The sequence below is a fragment of the Dermacentor silvarum genome, chromosome 2, assembly GCF_013339745.2.
Source record: "Dermacentor silvarum isolate Dsil-2018 chromosome 2, BIME_Dsil_1.4, whole genome shotgun sequence".
Taxonomy (NCBI): Eukaryota; Metazoa; Arthropoda; class Arachnida; order Ixodida; family Ixodidae; genus Dermacentor; species Dermacentor silvarum.
In genome coordinates, this window is record NC_051155.1 from 55,631,436 (window position 1) to 55,647,004 (window position 15,569).

A 15,569-nucleotide genomic window follows, 5' to 3' on the forward strand; every position below is an offset into this window, starting at 1 on the left:
ACACTATCCAAGCAGCCGCCGATCTGACCCAAAACTATGCAGTTAGCGTAGGACTTTCTTGTTCCCCAGAGAAGTCCGAGATGCTCTGCATCCGTCCCAAGAACCGCAACTCGCCCTGCTCCCCCATCGTCATCGAACTGGAGGGCAGACCGGTACCAGAGGTGAAAACTCTCCGGATATTGGGTATGCTTATTCAGAGTGATGGGAAGAACACTACTACACTCCGGAGACTCAAGCAGGTGGTCGGGGCGATCTCGCACCTCATCCGCCGGGTCTCGGGCCACCACAGGGGCATGAGGGAGCGTGACCTATGCCGCCTTGTTCACGCCTTTGTGCTCAGCCGTGTGCTCTACTCCACCCCCTACCTCCAGCTCTCTCGCCGTGAAACTGACGCCATGGATGCTCTCATTCGTCGAGCATACAAAGTCGCCCTCCACCTTCCCATAAATACACCTACCGACCGACTCTTACAACTAGGCCTCCCCAACACAATCGGGGAACTTGTAGACGCACACCGCCAAGCACAATACCTTCGTCTCACACAAACCGACACTGGCCGGTTTTCCCTTGGAATCCGGCTACCGGCCAACGATCCGACATTACGCCCCATATCAAGACCCTTACACCGCGAACTTCTCATTAAGCCACTTCCCCGTAACATGCACCCCGACCACCACGATAAGCGCCGCAGAGGTCGCGCTGCAGCCCTCCACCGATATTACGGCTCGGAGCCGGACGCCGTATGGGTGGACGCAGCCTGCACGGGCGATGAAGCGGTCGCTGCGGTGGTGGATAACACTCTCTCCCCATCGGAACACACACACTCCCCAAGACACCTCTCCCGAAGTTGCAGAGGAAGCTGCCATTGCCCTGGCCATCGTCAACACAGAAGCCCGGTATGTTTTATCAGATTCCAAAACTGCAATCCTAAATTTCGAACGAGGCCGAGTCCACGTTCCTGCTTTTCGCATACTGGACTCGCCCGCTGCGCCCCCGCCCCGTCATGTGGAGCTGATTTGGGTGCCCGCGCACTGCGGGAATCCTGTAAACGAGGCCGCAGACCTCTTAGCCCGAGGTTCTTTAAACCGGGCTCTTGCGGCCTCCGATTCGGGATTCACGAAGGAGCACGCGCACTTTCAACGAGCTGACGCATGCCTCCAAGGCGGCGCGCCAGCCGTACCCTCCACCTCACGAATCCCTTATAGCAATCGACAAGCTACCCTTTGGCGCCAATTACACACTCTCCCCTCTCCTCTCATTCTTTCTCACTATCACCCACTTTTCCTCACTTCAGCCTGTACTCTCTGTCCGGAACCTCGCGCTTCTGCTCTCCATCTCCTTTCTCATTGCCCGGCGGATCCTCCCCCGCGGGGCCTAGAGCACCTGAAGAATTGGGAGGAGTGGGAGACCCTGCTCCGCTCCGGAGACCCGGTTGTGCAGACCATTGCTACTGACCGGGCTGCCAGCGTTACGGACTAACATAAACGCTTGAGTGTCGTGGGGTCGTGCGGGGGCCCTGGAGCCTGCGTGCTCCAAACTCCCCAGTCTATATAATAAAGTTTTTATGATGATGATGCAACAGCTTCTGTGAAGACACGTTTCGCTTTCGTGTTCTACCAATTCCTATGAACAAGGTATCAACTACTTTTTTTTTTTTTTTTTGACTATGGGAGAAAGGACGTGTTACGCGGAGGCGGTGGTGCGTAGATGCCAAGGGTACGTGCCGACGATCGAGATGTCATTTTCCACAAGTTTCGAAGCATCGTAGACTTGCCGTGTGTCTGTCGTACGCTTTCTGGAGGATGTTGGCGCTCCCTACAATATTGTAGAGAGTACGCGCGGCGCACCTAGCGGAACACAGCTAGCTGCGACGTCACTCGCTACGCAGGCATCTTCTAGAGTGCCTCGATGCCCAGCGCCGCTTTCAGGGTGGGGTCACCCACGCTTTTCGGCGCCATCTTGGTTCTTTTGAATACGGAGGAGCTGGGCGTGTGGCGGCTGCAAATAACCATTGGGCAGAAAGAAAGGGCGGCCGGCGTGCTAAGGGCGATACCGACGCGATTTAAATGCGGATTGTCTGCTTTACGATCTGGTAAACAGTTTGCTTGCATAGAGTGCTAGTTTCAAACGAGGTTGTCCGTCACTTTTCGCGTGTATCGCAACCTGAAGGTAGCACGATTTGTTTGCGAGGTTACCCCCTTTTTTACTTACTCATTTCACTGGTAAACGACCCACAAATATTACTGGAATTGTACAATTGATGAAATGTTAAATTTGAAACTCTTTTAATAGTAATCTTGCTTCTTAGTGTTTTGCCGTCATATTTATGAAACTGGGAGAAAAATTAGGAGACGTCGCGTGAGTGGGCCTGCAGCAGTTCAGGTGCCTGATGAAGAAGAAAAATGCATTGAGAACAGTTTTCAACACTCAAACACAATTTATTTACAAACGTAAACAGTAATTAATTCACTTTATAAGCTTTCAGCGAGGTTATCTGCTTAAAATGTGGTTGCCCTACTGCACGCTCGTGCCTGCTACAGTCTTGCTAGCATAACACTCAGCTGCCTTTTCAGGAGTGTTAAGCCATCGCAGATAGATGCGGAGATGTGTGGACCCAAAGTCACTTATTCTTGACACGTTGGCGACAGAGCGGACGTAAGTTTCCGTGCCAGTGGTGTGTAGATACTGTGCGCGAAACTCCTTTTGTCACTGTGTAACGAGTGGTACGCACTCTTTCGAAGTTGAAGTTGAAGTTTATTGAATACTTAGTGTAGATACAAAAGTATAGATATTTAGTACAGAAAAAGGTCCCATAGTGTAAACACTGTAGGGGGACCTTTTATAATGGTAAAAAAACACAAATACTACTTAACAGCAGAAAAGCAGTGAAATACAAAAATACAAATACAAATACATATTGAGGCGAAACAGTAGTACAATTGAAAAACGATAGGGATAAGGCATAAGCTGAAGTAGAAAACGAAGCAAACAGTATTCAAAACGACAGATTGGAATTTGAGTACAAAATACCTGTTCAATAAACGGTGCTATAGGTTAAACATGAAATTGCGAAGCTGATGTTTGAATGACGATATAGAAAAGGCACACTTAATGTTATAAGGCAAAGAATTCCAAAGTTTGATTAAAACAAATGCTACTCTTTGAGAACCATAGTTATATAGTTCGTACTTTGGGGAGTATAAAATTGTTATTGGTGGAAAAGCGCGTAATATTTGAATTAGTAAGGTGTTGAATAAGAACAAATTTCAGAAGACTATGGTCTTTAACTACTTGATAAGCAAATGTGCAGACATTAAATTTTATTAGATTGTCAATATTCAGTATGTGCAGTTCCCGGTACAGATTAGTAACATGCGAACGTCGGTTGCTCCAGGTGAGAATGCGAATGGCTTGATTCTGTACATGTTGGAGGGAAGAAAGGTGGCAATGATATGTTTGACCCCAGGAAGCAATACAATAGTTTAGATGACTGTGAATGAATGCATAATATAAGGTGATCAAAGTAGTCAAGTCAAAGTAACATCTAACTTTTAGTAATACCCTAATACCATAAGAAGTTTTCCGCTGCAGCTCATTAATATGCAAATTAAATTTTAAGCGGGAATCAAGCTTGATACCAAGGAAGGAACAATGATCTGATAGATGAATTGGATGCTTGTTTATAAAGAGAGGCATGACTTGCGTGTTATTTGTTGACCTGGAATTGAAAACTAAAAACTTACTTTTGGAGGGATTTATCAAGAGCTTGTTTTTAGCACACCATGCACTAACATTAATAAGTTCTGCATTAAGGGTTGTTGTAAGGCTGCTTAGAGAATTACTGGAACATAAGATAGTCCTGTCGTCAGCATATAAGATGCATTCTGATAGTGTGGTTAGACACTGTGGAAGGTCATTAATGTATAATAGAAATAAAAGTGGACCCAGAATTGAGCCTTGCGGAACGCCGATGTTAATTATTTTTTTAGTGGAATAGATGCCGGAGATGGATATTAATTGCTCACGATCACACAAGTAACTGCGGAAAAGATTGAGAGAGTTGGCACTAATGCCATAAGATGCAAGTTTAGAAAACAGAATGTCATGATCAAGTGTATCAAAGGCTTTCGTAAAATCTAAGAAAACAGAACCAACGAAGTTACCATTGTCAATTTCTAGTTTACATTTTTCTGTGAAGTAAATGAGGGCTAGGTTAGTCGAGTATCCTTGTCTAAACCCAAATTGTGTCGGATGAAATAGGTTATATTTTGTTAAGTAGCTAGACAGGCGAACATGTATTAGTTTTTCAATTACTTTGCTAAAAAAGGGGAGAATGGATATCGGCCTATAATTAGAAATCAAGCATCTGTCACATTTTTTAAATACCGGAATAACCTTACTCATTTTTAACTCACGGGGAAATACACCGGTTTCAAAAATTAAATTGACTATGTATGTGAGTACATCCGCAATATCATCAGCAATCATTTTCATATGGTTAGCAGAAATGTCATCGATACCTGCGCTAGAGGATTTTATACCAGTAATTGTTCTTCTTACCTCCTCTGGGGTAGCAGGAAAAAGAAAAAATGAGTGACCACAATGATAAAGTGCGTCATGCGTACTGGATGGGACAGGTATGGGAGAGGAGAAGTAATCACTAAATGCATTAGCGATTTCTAATGGGTTAGATATTACTGATCCTTCATGATGAATGTTGGCAATAGGCGGATTCAAATCGGTTCGTATCGGTCTCTTCCCTGCTTTTTTTTTTTTTTTTTCACCATCAATACTCTGAACGTCTCTTGCTTATTTCTACTGCTGACCGGTTGATGCTTCCGCCCACTTTAAACCCAAGCGCTTCTGGAAGGTGTATGTTACCTACTGTTCTTACTGGGTGAATCCCTTCGCATTCCATTAGGATGTGCTGAGTGGTCTCCGGATCTTTGCTGCAGCATACACAGGCCTCATCTAGTTCCGAATATTTCCTCCGGTATGTTATGGTCCTTAGGCAACCGGCTCAGCCTCAAATAGCAAGGCACTGCACTTTGTGTTATCGTACATATTTTCACTTCTATTTTTTTTTCTTATTCTTGTAAATCTGCGTGGTCCTTTTTGTTTCCATTTTTTGCATTACGTTCACTCAACTATTACATCTGTTAAGACCTTCGATGACAACCGTGAATACGTTGCTGAGAAGCGAGAGCGGAGGCGGGGGCGCCTAACAAGACATTCGATGACAACCGTGAAACTACTGAGAGGGGAGACCGGAGGCGGGGGCGCCTAACAATACCATCAATGACAACCGCGAAGACGCTACCGAGAAGAAAGCGAGAGCCAAGGGGTGCCATTAACGACACCCTCCGAGCGAGTTGTGATTAGTAGTAAGTGGTTCGTGTGGAAAGGGAAATGCTGGCGCTATCTTCTGCAGCCCTTGAGGGATCACGGCTCAGCGCCAAGTTGTGATTACCACCGTGCCCCGTGTCACCGACCCGACAGTGGCCACTGCACGTGTCTGACTCACGCCTTTTTACTGCGTTTCTTTACTTCTCTCTTTCCACTTTCCTTTCCCCACTCTAGTCATTTACTACTGCAGATAAACCAGTCTCGAAACGGATCCCAAAGAGTGAACTTCTTCCTTCGTGGCTCCTGCGCGCACGGCCAACGCCGTCCAGCTAAGTTAACGCGCAGCAAAAGTTAGCAGTCGTTCAAAGGCGACAGTGATAAGATTCAGTCCATCGGCCCGAGTATTCATCAACGTCGAACACTTGCCTTTGCTTCAGGTTGTTGATAAATTCGACTTCGCCCTGCCATCTGCTAGCCGCCTGGTTAGCGGCTAGCACCGGCGGTGGTCCCGGGTTGGAATCCCGGACCAGGACGAATTTTTACAGCGAAGCTGTTAAGGCCTTCGATGGTCGCGTCCCTATGTAGAAAAGAACTCTCATTGACCATATGCTGTATGTGCGAGTGAAAGCGCGCGAGGGGCGCGCGCCTTCATGGGGAGCGAACGCACAGCGGAGAGCAAGCGCCACTTCCGTCGCGCGAAAGGCCGTGGGGGGACGGGAGGGAGGGAGGGGAGGCGACGTTTAGCTGCGGCACCAAATGCGTATCTTGCGACCGGGCGCAAGTAAAGTATTTAGGACAGCGGGAAGGCAGCGCGGGAGGGAGGGGTTGCGGCTTCTGCTCTGCGAGCAACTTGTACTTTGCGCGGCGCAGGGCGGTCGCGCGCACCGTATCTTGAAAGCGATCTGCAACACGGCTCCTGCCTTTGTATGCGCTGTGCTTTCGCCGCTCAGTTTCCGTTGAAGTGATAGACGCATGAACCTTCGCTCGCGCGCTTGCTCACGCGCGAGCGAAGGTTCGCGCGTCACTAATGCCGCGCTTGGTGACGCGCTGTCAAAACGCTTGCTCACGCCAGCGTTTTGACAGCGGTTGTGTGCGGTCACACAAACAACGCGCAGAACTGTGGGCGGCGGCGATTCGCACCGAACGCGCGCGGCATTGGTGACGTCTTTATGAAGAACGTACCAACCTTTGCCGTACACCCTATGGCGGTGTACCGTAGCGACCATAAGGTCATGGTCCCTGTGGTCACTAAATAAATGAAAACCACCGGATCATATATATTTTTCATTCTTCAATAGTACGAATAACCAATTACACTATCATCTTAATAGTCATAATTGGAGATACATAATCCCCACCATAGTACAGCGTCGCTGGTCTTCCATATCTCCCCCCCAGTGGAAGAGCTGACAGTTTTTTTCTTCAACTGCGAGGCTTTTCTTTCGAGGAACCCGTATGGGTTTCTATTGTAGCAATTGCTACGATTGGGTGGCTGTCTCATTTTCCATTTATTCTATTTCGCTCTCTTTCTGGTGACTCCTGGTTGTCTATTGACAGTTTCAATTGTCCTGTACTTTGTTGCTAGCTTTCGTGACCTCTTCCTCCATTAATCCTGTGTCTACGCTTTTCAGGCACAGATACTTGTGCGCTTTAGCCGCCCATTTATTTTCATCCATGTTCCAGACTCTTTCCTTTAAAACTAATTTTGCTATGCCCTTCTCTGACTTCAAAAGAAGCCTAATCCTAGTCACCCTTCAATGCCTCATTTGTTTTACCCAACGCCTATCTTTATAGGTGGTATTCAGGTGACGTCACGGAAGAGCAGTCTGGCGGGCGCTGTAGCGGAAAGGGCACAAGCTGCGTTGGCCACTATGAAACCGCCATATTTTTGGGGAGCCGGTGTCAACAAAGCCTATCTCCGCTGTTGAAGCGCTGACGATGTGTGTGTTTTTTTTACTTTAGGAGGAGTCACTAAAGTGCCTATCTCTTGCAACTTTGCAAGCATGAATGCCAGCCCCTCATTAATGCACTTAAGCACGTACGCGCAGAATTTAGAGTCCGGTGCGAAGGTGCGCTACGTCGAGAAAGTGGAGCTTTGCGGTGGCGTCGATCCACTTATGCTTACTGGCAAAGAAGCGTCATTTGATCTCGCGCTCGTACCCAAGGTAGAACTTTCTGATATTAAGGACTACCTTGTGCACGCTACAAGCTTCATAACTCACGAACAGCTGAAAGCAAGAAAATCCCTGGAGTCGCACAACTATTTGACCAGCGGCTTTGTTCAAGAACCCCAGCTGAGAAGACACGGCGAGCACGTCATTGTGCGCACGAAGGTAAGACAATCTAAAACGCTACATCAGCTAGTTGGTCTTTGTATTACCGGGTCGAATTGTAACGCTAACGGGTAATACTTGCCAATGTGTGTGACAGTAGTGTGATTCGTGTTCGGAATGTTTCGCTGCGCAGCGAAACATCGTAGCACTTTCTCAAGTTACTGCCAGCGAGCGGCACTTTTTTCATCGTTTATGTACCGTTGCTCCTTGATAGTAGATGAAAATTTCAGGAGTAGGCTTTCGCGCAGCGCAGCGTCCAGCAACGCAGTGCCTTCCGGAGTTAAGGGAGCGAAAACGATACCAAAGAAAATCGTTTGTACGCAACAAGTCAGCTACCACCATGCTGCACCTTTAGAAACACTTGCTGTTTAGCGGCTACTTCCAGCGGTTCACCTTGCTCTAGCCCCTCTCCCCCCCCCCCCCCCCCCCTTCCTTTTTTTTTGCAAATTCCCGTCACCTGCCCAAGCGTTTACTACGTTCTACAAATTATCGCTACCGGCGAGGCCGCGAGCTTTGCATACGTATGCGCAGTTGCGATTCGATTGTGCAAGCATAAAAACCACTCGCTGGTGTTTTGCTTATTTACAATCATGGATACACCTACATTAGTTTCACTCACTGCTGATTTAGTAACTCGCCTTGCTTTTTGTGCAGTGGGGCAACCTGTGTTCTCAGCATGCATAGAACCAGCAGCTAAATAGATCACTTCCTCCGTTTGCAGGTAAACCACTCCCAGGCAATTTCCACTCAGCCACTCGAGCCATGGCTTCTTGTCAAGCAGGATGGAATGGTCAAAGCTGCACACTGCACGTGTATGGCGGGTCTCGGCGAAGCCTGCTCACACATTGGTGCACTGCTCTTCTATTTAGAAGCAGCTTCAAACTTTCGTGATGGTCAGGCTTGCACTGATAAGGAAAATGCATGGCTGCCTCCATACTCAAGTACTGTGCCTTGTGCGCCACTTGCACACATCGACTTTGCGTCAGCTACCACCAAGAAAAGGCGGCTAGATGGACATCGATCATCATCCTCAAAGAAACCAGCCACCACTATTGAGAGGCCTTCACAGTGCGAATGGAAGGGCTTTCTCGACAGAATTAAGAAGGCTGGCAAATATTCTGCAGTGTTGGCACTGAAAAAGGACTATTGCGAGGAGTTCATTCCTGTGCAAGTGAAGCACTCCACTGCTCTTCTCGGACACTTGGCAAGAGACAAGCCATTGTCAAGGGATGCGATGCTGGAGGAGTGCGAAATGTTTGCCCAGGCGTATGTTGTAGAGCCAAAGGTATTTATATTTCCATTGAAGGATAGCTTTATTGATATAAAGTAACTACATGTTGCATGACAGACAAGGCACTGCTAAAAGCTTGAAACTACCACTGTTTACATTGCCCAACCTGCATGGTTGCTGCTAGCTAAGTGCAGTTTTGTGATCATGTACATTGAATTAGTGTGAAAAGTCATTGTATTGAAAATGCAGGTCTGTAAAGATGTGGAAGCGGCAACGAGAGGTCAGTCGGCCTCACCAACGTGGTTCGCCTTCAGAGCAGGCCGGGTCACAGCATCGACAGCCCACGCAGCTTGCCGAACGACCTTGACTCAGCCATCTGTGAGCCTGGTTAAGAAGATCTGCTACCCGGAGGAGAGCAAGTTTTCTTCTGCTGCAACTAATTGGGGTCTGCGCAAGGAGGACACTGCCAGGAACCAATACGTTGCTGAAGCATCCAGCCAGCACAAAGAGTTTGTTTGCAACAAGTCTGGATTGCATATTAGTTCACATGAGCCCCACATGGCAGCAAGCCCAGATGGCCTGATTTCTTGTGCCTGCTGCCAAGATGGCGTTTTAGAAATTAAGTGCCCATATTCAGCTGCTTGTGTAAAGGACGTTGTGACCCAGAAAAGTGGCTGCTTAGAAGTTGCTGCTAGTGATAATACACTAAAGCTGAAACGACAACATGCTTACTACACGCAAATACAAATGCAGCTTTTTGTTTGCCAGCGCAGCTATTGCGACTTTTTTGTGTGGACACCAGCAGATAGCCATCTTGAAAGAATCTTCCTGGATGCCGAATTTTGTCAAGGGGTCGTGAACAGGAGTAGGGATTTTTTCAAGATAGTCCTGTTGCCAGAGTTGTTATTTAAGACCTGGACAACATCTTCAGAGAACAAAAATGGGCCTGAAGACTCTTCTGATGACGGAGCACTGCATTTCTGTTATTGCGGTGGTCCAGAGTCTGGAGACATGGTAGAATGCAGTGGCCCAGACTGTGAGGGTAAATGGTTTCACTTTCAGTGTGCCAACTTGAAGCGCCCTCCGAAAGCGAAGGCTTGGTTCTGCAAGGGTTGCAAACCCCGAAAGTGATAAATATGCATATTTGTAGTCCTGTTATAGGTAATGTAAGTGCACACATGAAAGGACCTAGTGAACTTGTTCTGTGAAATTAGCCTTACAAAATATTGCTTCATACAAGGGGAAACTGAACAGAGTCATCAAACTGTTCACCTTATCACTGAATTTTACATAGCGAAGTACATTATGAAGGAGCAGTCTAATAAATGTGGAATCTTTGGATGACAGCAGGTATTTTTCATTCGCAGCAGTTTTGTTTCTATTGCAGTGTTTTCTCTAGCATGAGTGCTGCACACGTTGGGTCGCTGGGGTTTTGACATAATGGGCTCGGCATGTAAGGCACATGGCAAAACATGGTGGATTAGGGTAGGAGCGGATTTCAAGGAACGAAAAGTGAACTTGTGCAAGACAAATTTAGGTGGAAAGATTAACTTTATTTCCAGTGCGACGAGGTTTATTGTTGCCGATAACGTTGCAATAACGTTACGTAAAGGTAGGCACTGCAAGGGCTTTTCGTAGCACGGGGCTCACTCGCGATCACGGCACGATACTTCGTCTTCCTCTTCAGTTGGCACATACACAGGGGCGGCCTCTGCTTCATTACACCAGCAGTTGTTTCCGTTGCAGTACATGGCACATCCTTAGGTGTGGCAGGGCCCCTTCATTTAAAGGGGTTGAGACATCAAATTTGTGGCTTGCGCGGTTTGTTTCAAACGTTTCTTATTGCTCCATAAAGCATGATACACGCTGGAAGGATCATATATTCTCGGTAAATAATTTAATATCGCATTATTTATGTGCACCAATTTCGGTTTCTCGGCGCCGAGTTGGACAGTGACGTCACTGGCTAGGAAGCTTGGTCACGTGGGCCCACAAGGCTGTGACGCACGCACTGCTGCATAGTCTGCTCTCGCACACACGTTTTGTACCAGCGCAAGCAAACGAACCCACGCCGACAGTTGCCATCGCTAGCTGCGGCAGCTCCGATTCCAACTGCGTTTTCGTCCGATGCAGCTTATACTGCACTCTAGACTCGAGGCTTGCCCCGTGCTGTGGGTCACCGCTCATCGTACGTCGCTCTAATGTGGTATGACGTCACTAAAACACGTTACGCTTCCAACACAGTGACGTCGGTGTTAATCGCACTAGCGATGGGTCTCGATCGCGAGAACGAGCATTTAGGCACTCTTTGGAAACAAATTAAAATATATTTAACACGTTTGCTGTGTCGAACACTTCATGTTGAGTGTCCTTTCATACAGAGGAAGCCTGCAGCAGGCCTTTTATACCCTCAAAATTTGGTGTCTCAACCCCTTTAAGTAAAATTTAGATTTGGCGCATCCAGATCAGTCAACAGGCACAACCGATTTGCTCAGATTTGTCAGCGCAGCACACACCGCAACAATTTTGTCAAGTTGTGTTAGAGTGTCCTCGCTTCGCACTGCTAGCAGATCAATAGGGATGGTGCTTGAAAGAATTTTGTACTTTCGCCTCAGCAAACCTATCACACGTTCCACGTGGATGCGCACATTCGCAATTTTCCTAGTTTTTTCAACCTCCCAGGCTGATAGCTGAGGTTTGCCCCTTGTGAATGCAGGAACCTCAAGGCGTGCACGATGAATGCCTACGGCATCACCAATCGTGAATCCTCTGTCGGCGAGCACCGTGTCACCTGGGAGAAGGTGGTTCAACATTCCACTCGACTCTGTTATAAGCTTGTCGCTTGTCCTGCCTCCCCACCCTTTGGAAATGAAAGTGATTGCTCCCTGAGGTGCTATTCCTATCAGATATTTTGCCGTGTTGTGGTGCTTATACCGCGACCACGTCTGTGACCTAGGGAGCATTGACGAAGGGCGCTCAATGAATATCTCGAAGCAGTCTATAATGACTGCCACACTCGTGCCAAATGCTTTTCTGAAGGCCATTGGCATGGTCTGCTGCAATTGTTCACGACTGGGCCAGTCCACCAGCTGTTTTAGTCGTACATGCATGGCCGCGATCCACCGGTTGACTACTCGTGTTGCTGTGGCTTGGCTGACCTGAAAGATAAAGCCAGTCACTATTATAAAGCAAACAGGGCCATCTTGCCACCAAATGTTAGCCCACGAGAGAATTATAACATATACGTGATGCCAACTGTAAATAAGTGCTCGCAACAATACAAATTCCACCAGTCCACTTACCTCAAATCTATACGCCAGGTCCTGCAAGGGCACTCCTAGTCGCAGCCTCACAAGTGTGAGCATAAGCTCTTCGAACTTAGTAAGCACATTGTTTGCGCTGTGCGACACACCACTCTCGAGAAGCGCGAACAGCGCTATCAAAACTGTGTAGCTTGGTAGGCCAGTGTAAAATTTTACACGATTGTCGTCTTGCTCCAATGAAGCTTTAGACAACTGAAGTCTACGCAAAGAGCCCTTCACTTCGTTTAGCTCTGCACGTAGGGCCTGGTTGTCGCCTTCGAAGCTGTTTAATGCACTGCTTGTGATATCTGTTTGGGTTTCAGCGTCCTTTAGCACTGAAAGAAACATAGACAATACATTACTACGCGTGTCATATTCAGGTGCAGGCTGCTATGAGATATGTGCCACTGTACTTACATGACGTGGTGTTCACTGAAGCTTCAGCCGTCGAAGTGGTAGCTTGAACACCAGCCTCAGAGAACTTCACATCTGATAAATAAATAAATAATGCAAGAATGTAACACTTGGACTCAGCATGTTGCTGAAAACCTCTGGTTTGCTGCAATTGCATGAATGCAGTACTCACAGGATGCGCCATCCACTGCAGCTCCAGCAGTAGAATCAGTTTCAGCTGAGACTGGGGCCCTGCCTACCTCAGGTGATGGCATGGATGGTGGGTCTGCGGTGAGGCATTAACAGTCATTTAAATTGTGTTCTTAAGGTGCTCAGGCCCTTTGCAACTGTGCAAACAAAGATCACTCACGAAATATGTCAGCTGCAGTATCAGCATCTTGTGGTACAGTTGCAGCTGGTACTTGTTGCAGCATTGTTGGGCCTGCATTAAAGTGTTATCATTGGCATTTCACAACCATCAACCTTGTTTCTGCAACAACTCGGGCGCATCAAAACTGCACATATCCTGTATACACACAATAAGGCGCCTACAGCTCCAGAAAGAGAAGCACCCAATAGGTCATGCTGGGCGACCGTCGGATATGCGACACTGCTTACTGCAAGAAATGGGGTAGATGATGGGCCACCTGCAGTGAGGTTGTTCTTGACAGAAAGACTAATCATGCAACAATTAACTGCATGCAAACTCAAAGAAATGCAAGAAATGGGGTAGATGATGGGCCACCTGCAGTGAGGTTGTTCTTGACAGAAAGACTAATCATGCAACAATTAACTGCATGAGACATATGTGACTCATTGCCTTGGTCATTTTGTACTGCAATGGGACTTGCAAGTGGTGTGCCTGCATAAAAACAAAGATGTTAAGACGCTGAATGTCATTAAAGGAAATATTCCCCTTGTATGAATCAGCCATTTTACTTGTGACAGTACTGTTCACAGCACTCTGCTGTGCATTCAACATTGTAGTCAAGGGTCGCAGCACTCTGCTATCGGCCTTTTGGACCACCTTTGGAGTCGCAGCCCTCTTGCAACGTCGCTGGTGCCTGAAATAAAATGTACCTCTCTGTAAAAATGTCTACGTTGTACTCATTACCACTACTTGCATTGATGATTCTACCTCTACAACTGCTTGCTATTTGTCACAGTGCTGGCACCAGTTCTCACAAATTTGTATTCTCTTGGAAACTGAAACCCGCCTACTCTCTGCAGACACAACTATTCTCAAAATAATGCTAACTTGGAAGTAACTGATTGGAATGCATTACTTGATGACTATGTAACATACTACGTAACTGCAGTCGGGAGTGCAATATAAAACATAGCTGCTGTATCAACACAGTGTCCGCCAGCACCTCTTAGGTCTCAGCTATTTTAAAGTCTGGGTTTGCTGTGCGCTACCAGAAAGAGCACATACATACATACCTTTCTTCAGATCGAGTTGTTGACTTTGTGTCATACCCTAGGTGCAAGCTAGGCGCCCAGTCCGGGTTCGTCAGATCCATTAAGTAGGATGGCCTGCCTGCAAGTATGAACGAGACTGCGTTTGCACAACAAAACAAGTTCCTTGAAAACTGACGCATTTCTAACAAGAATAGCCACTGGTTGCAGTAGCAAGAAGTCTAGCCATTACTTGAGGCCACAACTGCACGACAACCAGCTTTTACACAAAAATCACGCAGTGTGCTAAGGGCTCTCGGGCAAAATAACTTCAAACAGCAGAATCAGCAGTACGACAGGCTTCGCTCGTTTCCGGAACAATTACGCCAGCATCATAAACACGAACAGGCATGATGTCATAGCATTAGTTCATTTCTGGGGTTTTACATGCCAAGACCACTTCGAGTTCTTGCTTTAGCGCAACTCAGTTTGAGTATGAAGGAAAAAAGGGAACAGGTGACAGAATACGATGCACCAACTTGCCCAATCTACAGTACTTCTGAACCACTTCGAGGCACGTCGCAGCGGGGGACTCCGGAATGATTCTGACCACCTGGGGTTCTTTAACGTGCACCCAATACACGGTACACGGGCGTTTTTGCGGTTCACCCCATCCCATCAAAATGCGGCTGGCGTGGCCGGGATTTCGTACCGCGAAATCGCGCTTAGCTGCGCAACGCTCTAGCCGCTAAGCCACCACGGCGGGTGCCACCACGGCGGGCGTAATTTGTAGCAGAACGACAAATATGCACTCACCAGAAACGAAGTGCTCGCTGCAGACTTTGTAGTGGGTAGCGTCTGTATTAATGTCACCCCGGTAGAGGCGACGAAACCATTCCGCTCGACGCTTCGTTGAGATCTCTAAGGTCTGGCTGCATTGCCAACGAACAACATTCGGCACAGAAAAAAAACTAAGCTTCTTCGTGTTCTCACCAGAGTCAGTTTTCCGCCGCGACTCGTTGTTGCATCCGAACACAGCGCAATTAACCATGATTAAAATGATTGCCGAGGTCCTTGAGATTGCAATGCCTGCTGCTGCACTTCAAAGCACCACGAAACGAAAGCATTCCCCCAAGGATATGGCGGCCGGAAGCGGAAAGCTCGCCGCGCCGGCCTGAGCCCTTCCGGTCATGCTGCACGGGATCACAGTGTTGCTTACGCGTGAATACCACCTATAGGAGGCGTTGGTTTTACCGTGGGCTGGCTGGCTGGATGGATGGATGAGGCTGAATCGGGCGGTGGCATACGGCATACGGGGTGAAATTTCACCCCTGCCTTGATTTTAGCCACCATTCAGATAACCTCCGTTTGGTTATCTCTACCGGCTTAAAGTCTATTTTGCCTCCACTGTCCCTAAACCCCAATGCATTGAAAAAATCAACCCCGTTGCTTTGCACTGCACTTTACAGAAAAGTATGAGGTGGTCAGCCGTTTCCTCTTCCTCTCCACACGCACTATCTTAGTCCGCAATACTCCCATCCTGGCTTCAAACAACAAAGAGCTTCC

The 15,569-nt window shown here is 47.5% G+C and overlaps 2 protein-coding genes across 4 annotated transcripts; one reads left to right on the forward strand and one right to left on the reverse strand.

The window, feature by feature from the left end:
* Positions 1-7,201: 7,201 nt before the first annotated feature.
* On the forward strand, positions 7,202-10,256 carry LOC119440048 (uncharacterized). The gene is made up of 3 exons (XM_049661341.1): positions 7,202-7,679; positions 8,401-8,964; positions 9,160-10,256. The coding sequence occupies exons 1-3, from the start codon at positions 7,350-7,352 to the stop codon at positions 10,039-10,041; spliced, it is 1,776 nt and encodes a 591-aa protein (XP_049517298.1). The 5' UTR covers positions 7,202-7,349; the 3' UTR covers positions 10,042-10,256.
* Positions 10,257-10,442: 186 nt separating this feature from the next.
* LOC119441484 (uncharacterized) lies at positions 10,443-15,233 on the reverse strand. 3 transcript variants are annotated; one of them, XM_049661343.1, is made up of 8 exons: positions 14,997-15,233; positions 14,820-14,935; positions 14,049-14,145; positions 12,976-13,669; positions 12,799-12,891; positions 12,630-12,701; positions 12,213-12,547; positions 10,443-12,068 (listed from the first exon to the last, which is right to left on the reverse strand). In XM_049661343.1, the coding sequence occupies exons 4-8, from the start codon at positions 13,037-13,039 to the stop codon at positions 11,376-11,378; spliced, it is 1,257 nt and encodes a 418-aa protein (XP_049517300.1). In that variant the 5' UTR covers positions 13,040-13,669; positions 14,049-14,145; positions 14,820-14,935; positions 14,997-15,233; the 3' UTR covers positions 10,443-11,375. The 3 variants fall into 3 exon arrangements, with proteins under 3 accessions (XP_049517300.1, XP_049517299.1, XP_049517301.1); XM_049661342.1 differs by having other exon boundaries at positions 12,976-13,467; positions 13,545-13,669; positions 14,820-15,233; XM_049661344.1 differs by lacking the exons at positions 14,049-14,145; positions 14,820-14,935; positions 14,997-15,233 and having other exon boundaries at positions 12,976-13,467; positions 13,545-13,876.
* Positions 15,234-15,569: the final 336 nt, after the last annotated feature.

What these genes read in the sequence shown, in the direction of transcription:
- LOC119440048 (XM_049661341.1), top strand. Translation starts at nt 7,350, where the DNA reads ATGAATGCCAGCCCCTCATTAATGCACTTAAGCACGTACGCGCAGAAT. An exon ending in ACGTCATTGTGCGCACGAAG is followed by an intron (nt 7,680 to 8,400) that starts GTAAGACAATCT and finishes CTCCGTTTGCAG; the next exon opens with GTAAACCACTCCCAGGCAAT. An exon ending in CGTATGTTGTAGAGCCAAAG is followed by an intron (nt 8,965 to 9,159) that starts GTATTTATATTT and finishes TTGAAAATGCAG; the next exon opens with GTCTGTAAAGATGTGGAAGC.
- LOC119441484 (XM_049661343.1), bottom strand. Translation starts at nt 13,039, where the DNA reads ATGCTGCAACAAGTACCAGCTGCAACTGTACCACAAGATGCTGATACT. An exon ending in TGCAGTGGATGGCGCATCCT is followed by an intron (nt 12,702 to 12,798) that starts GTGAGTACTGCA and finishes TTTATTTATCAG; the next exon opens with ATGTGAAGTTCTCTGAGGCT. An exon ending in TTCAGTGAACACCACGTCAT is followed by an intron (nt 12,548 to 12,629) that starts GTAAGTACAGTG and finishes TGTTTCTTTCAG; the next exon opens with TGCTAAAGGACGCTGAAACC.